Source organism: Cannabis sativa, chromosome 9 (assembly GCF_029168945.1).
Source record: "Cannabis sativa cultivar Pink pepper isolate KNU-18-1 chromosome 9, ASM2916894v1, whole genome shotgun sequence".
Classification (NCBI taxonomy): Eukaryota; Viridiplantae; Streptophyta; class Magnoliopsida; order Rosales; family Cannabaceae; genus Cannabis; species Cannabis sativa.
This window is the reverse complement of record NC_083609.1, coordinates 53,314,950-53,319,781: the sequence shown is the minus strand read 5'-3', so window position 1 is coordinate 53,319,781 and position 4,832 is coordinate 53,314,950. Positions and strand designations below refer to the sequence as shown.

General features: G+C 33.7%; 1 protein-coding gene across 1 annotated transcript; it reads right to left on the bottom strand.

The window, feature by feature from the left end:
* Nucleotides 1-1,564: 1,564 nt before the first annotated feature.
* LOC115721940 (ankyrin repeat-containing protein At5g02620) lies at nucleotides 1,565-4,440 on the bottom strand. The gene is made up of 4 exons (XM_061104980.1): nucleotides 3,666-4,440; nucleotides 2,997-3,051; nucleotides 2,357-2,898; nucleotides 1,565-2,197 (listed from the first exon to the last, which is right to left on the bottom strand). Exons 1-4 carry the CDS (start codon nucleotides 4,245-4,247, stop codon nucleotides 1,565-1,567), a joined length of 1,812 nt encoding a protein of 603 aa, XP_060960963.1. The 5' UTR covers nucleotides 4,248-4,440.
* Between the last annotated feature and the right edge of the window lie 392 nt (nucleotides 4,441-4,832).

Genomic DNA, 4,832 nt, shown 5'->3' with positions numbered 1-4,832 from the left:
AACAGTAGTCTTTTTTTTAATTTTTTTTCTATGAAATATTAAATAATTTATTATTAAAAAAAATAACCGATCCAATCCGCACTATTGCGGATTGGATCGGATTGGATTGGATTGGATTTAAACTCTTATGCGGATCGGATTGGATCCAAAATATGAAATCCGCACTTAGTGCGGATTGGATGTTGTTTGATCAAAAAAGTGCGGATTGGATCGGATGAACACCCCTTAATCTATACTAGGTTATTATTACGTGCTTTGCATGTATATTCAAATATATTTTTTATTTTTATTTTTATTATGTGTATTTTTAAAAATTTATAAATTAAAAGTAATTTTTTTTTTACAAAAATAATATTTACAGTTTTAAAAATTTGAGAAAAATAAATACAAAGTTTAAGAATATTAAAATTTAACATATTCTCAATATTAAAAATAACAATAAAAATAATTCTATTACAAATAATATATTAATTTTATTTATATTTAAATTAATCTAAAATAAATAATATTAATATTTATATATATTTATAAAACTAACCCTACTAACACCGTAAAATTTAACGAAATATTCTTATGTTCTTAAAATATTCTATATTCTGTTAAATTAACAAAAGACACGATTAGATAACCACATTTTATATGTTATATTATTCAAAAGTAATATAACATTTGTTTGAAGAGGCAACAAATTTCTCTTAACTTTCCAATGCTTTGAAAAACAACCAGAATAGTTCTTCCATTCATAAGTGGATATGTCAAATTGAACAAAGTTAGTGAGCTTACTGATCCATTTGCTAAGTGATCTTGACAGATCGTTCTCTGCAAGACTCAAACGAGTTAGCTTTTGCAGCATATATAGACTTTGTAGAAGACACCCTCCAAGAAATTTTCAGAGGTGTAATCAGGCCCGGCCCTGAAATGTAGTGGGCTATAGGGTAAAAATTATTTTTTGGGCCCTTATTTAGAAAAAAAATGGTATTTTTCAAAATCAGCAAAAAAATTGTGTAATTTTAAAAGGGCAAATTTTTTTTTTGGGCCCCTGGACTAGGTGGGCCCTAGGCACAGGCCTAGCCCGCCTATGCCCAGGGCCGGCCCTGGGTGTAATAAAGGTAAATGGAGAGCTGTCAAAATATGGATTGATGGATCATTTGAGCTCAAGTCTAGAACCTCTAAATTTGGGAAAGATTGAGTTGATCCAAACTGCCTAATGAGTAATGATTAAGAGAGCTTAGCTTTACAACTTTCCCAGTATCATTAACAGGATTAGTCTTCAATCCCAAAGAAGATGAAGAGTTGCATTTTATTCCCTTCCATTGACTAAATCAAAATAGGAAATCCTTCAAAGCCCCCAAATCATTTGGGTAAAATTGATAGGCTTTCAGGTTTCATAGTCAGAGCCTAAAATTGAGTGGGAGAAGAAGAAGCTGTACATTGACTTAGGCCTGTGGATTAGTCTCAACTAGAATTGAGTGGGAGATATTATATCATTAAAAAGTTCCATATCATAATTGATATAAACTTAATAAGTAACTTGAATACAAAGTATTAAAAGAAAAAAGGCAAATTATTTCTTGAGGTCAACAAGGGTGATGAAGACATAAAATGTAGTGAGATAGAATGCTGCGAGTGCATAATTTCCAGGAATACTAGAAAACCAACCTATTTTAGTCTCTAAAAGCAGACTCCTTAGCTCTGTCTTCTCGTGCAACAAGGCGTTTGCACCAGCGACAAAGGCACACACAAAAAAAAATATGGAAATAAAGATGAAAGATATTGTGACCATAGTAGGATATCTAAATCTCCTTCCAAAGATCATGGAAAACATTGCAAAGATGAAGTGGATTAACAAAGAGCCTGCAGAAAAACCGAAAGCCATAGAATCCGCTATCATGAAAGCTTTGAAAGCTCCAAGGCCTTTTTTAGTTTTGTATTGGGCAGCACCAGGCATGGTTATGACTGCTTGAAATGTGATACCTGCAATGAGTGTGGTCACCACCAAGTTCATGTTTTGCATGTGTTGTAAATCTACACCACTATTTTCTTTAATTGGTCCACCAAATTCGGTCTTTTCTATTTGGGTTTCTTCACTTGTTTCTTCGTTTTTTCCATGTTCTTCCACCATCCTAAATCCAGTGTCTTGCAAACTTAGAAGAGGGTCTTTATTCTTGGCCAGCCACAATTTTAGTCCAACAATAAACTGCCAATGGGAATAGAAAAGTTGTCCAAATTAACGCTTAAACAGCCTAAATAAATCTTATTTAGTCTTATAAGTCTTATTGTAGATTAGTTTTAGATAGATACTATAGTTACAAGTCTATAGACAAGTGAATCCACTTAAGTAGAGGACATAACATACCTTTCCAATTATAAAACCCGTAATTGTTGTTGATTTGAGAAGAATCTCAAACGCAGTTATCCCCATCTTATTGGTCATTCTCTTGTTGGTCATTTTATTACTTGTCAAACTATTCATAATTCCATAACGAGAATGAATAGCAGCAACATGTAGAGCTGTATTTCCTTCATTGTCTTGCTCATTTATAAGATAACTGAAACCTCTCTCATTCAGTAAAGTACGTACCGCAGAGTGACAATTGTGTTCAGCAGCAATATGAAGTGCAGTTCGATCTTTGTTGTCCAAAATCTCACCAATATCTGAACATTCTTCCATCAATTCCTTGATCACTTCAACGTATCCTTTCCTTGCCGCGATGTGAAGAGCTGTCATGCCTTGTTTATCTTTGATGTAAGCAACTGATCTTTTAACTTTCAAGAATAGGTATACCATGCCTGTAAGTCCCATGTTTGTAGCATAGTGAAGAGGAGTCCATCCTAACTCATCTTCTGCTTTTTCTAAAATCTGGGATCCACATCTCTCTAACACCTTTATAGCAAATTCTAATAATTAAGAAAGTAGGGACAGAATTAATGCTGATGAAAAGTTACTTTGGGTAAAATCAGATAATAAGAATACATAACAGAAATATATTGACTACTTACCGTAAAAATCCTTGGCCGTGGTAACTTTTCTTGAAAGCAGCCTTGCATCAACTATTACAACATAGCATACATATACGTAAATGTATTAGTGTACGTTGTAGCATAATTCCTTGTAAAACCAAATTAGAAACACATACACAAAAAGGTAGAGCAAACAACAGTAAGTGCTCTGTTTGACTGGGCTTTTGCTTCTAATTTTAGCTTTTCAGGAAGAAAAAAAGCTACTAAAGTTGGCTTCAACTTTTTAGAGCCGAAAGCTGAAACTCACTTATTACGCAAACAGCAGCAGAAGTGTTTTTGAAGCTCCAAAAACACAAAATCAGCTTTCCATAATAGGCATAAAATCTACTTGGTTCTTCTATCTTCAACCAAAATGGGCTAATTCTGGAGACACACAAGAAATTCTCCTCCTCAATCCCTCTAATTCTCAAAATACTGACAGCCGAACAAATTACAAAGACAAGGAATTCACTCAAACTCACTGTTTCTCCCAACAACACAAGCTTACATATTGTTAGAATATGGTATTAAATTCCTACACACTATCAATGCAACTAATGAAAACAACTAATATCAAGCAGAAACAGATTAGTATTCCACAGTATAAGAGTGCCAAAAGATGTTTAGATGGATTAGAGATGATGAAATTAGATATATATACATACCTGTAGGGCAGGAACGAATGACAGCAGCATGCTTCTTCCTAACACAGAGTAATCAGGAAAAGTAGTGTCCAAAATGATAGAAGCAATCTCATAAAAACGTCCCTCTACAGCAAGAAACAGAGGAGATTCCCCTGCCTTATTCACCAAAGATGTCAATGTCGGATCTTCTCGAATCAACCGCTTTGCAATTTCCAAATGACCGTTGATCACAGCTTCATGAAGTGCTGTGTTTTCCTTCTCATAATTCACCTTCCTCAGCAGATTTCTGTAGTCACTATCATGGCCTAATGTCTTTGCATGATCTATCAGAACCATTGCGAAACTCTCATTCCCCAACTTGGCCGCCAAATGTAGCGGGGTGTCGAATTTCTTGTTTGGCTGAAAGGCAAGCAAGGGATGGGATAGTAGCAATCTCTGCACAGGTAAATCTTTGGGATTAGTTTCATGTAGTACTGCAACATGAAAGGCGTTGTTTCTGGCCTTTGTTATCTGGTGAGGATCTAATTCGGGATTGACAACGCCGGCTGCTACTACATGTTCTTCTTCAAGTTGTAGCCCACGACCGCGAAACAGAGAACTCATGTCAAAAAACCGATTTGCTTACTTAACACAAGAATTTGCTCTGAACATAAAACCAAATCCAGTGCTTATAGGTCTATAACAACTAAGCAATTGAGTTATCAATCAATTTATTTTGTTTGAAAGTGACAATTTGCTTCATTAGTTATTGGTTTTTTCCCAATCTATAATCTAAAAATATTGCTACTTGCCCAATCAACTGTACTACTTTATCAAAAATCCTTAGCAGCCAGCCACACATATCAGTTTTTTGTATTATGTAAAGTTATGTCCATCTAAAAATGTTAAACCAATAATAATTTGCTATGTGTGGATTGTTGATAAAGTATAATTATAGTTGTAAAAAAAGTGTACATATTATCTTAAAATATATATTTTTTTTTATCTTCTCTAGATTTGATAGTTTTTCATACAAAAATTACTTTAATGGTTGACAATTCCAAAATTGAGGGAAATTTACATGGTATACTAATTTTTGTGATTTTTTTACAAAAATACTGCTAGACGATATTTTTTACTTTTTTACTGTGTTTTTTTATAAGTTTCATACTGCAGTATATGTGTTAAGTTTTTACTAGTGTTCTACTG

Coding starts and splice junctions, on each gene's coding strand:
- LOC115721940 (XM_061104980.1), bottom strand. CDS start 4,247: ATGAGTTCTCTGTTTCGCGGTCGTGGGCTACAACTTGAAGAAGAACAT. Junction 3,052..3,665: donor CATTCGTTCCTGCCCTACAG/GTATGTATATAT, acceptor ATGTTGTAATAG/TTGATGCAAGGCTGCTTTCA. Junction 2,899..2,996: donor GCCAAGGATTTTTACGGTAA/GTAGTCAATATA, acceptor CTTAATTATTAG/AATTTGCTATAAAGGTGTTA.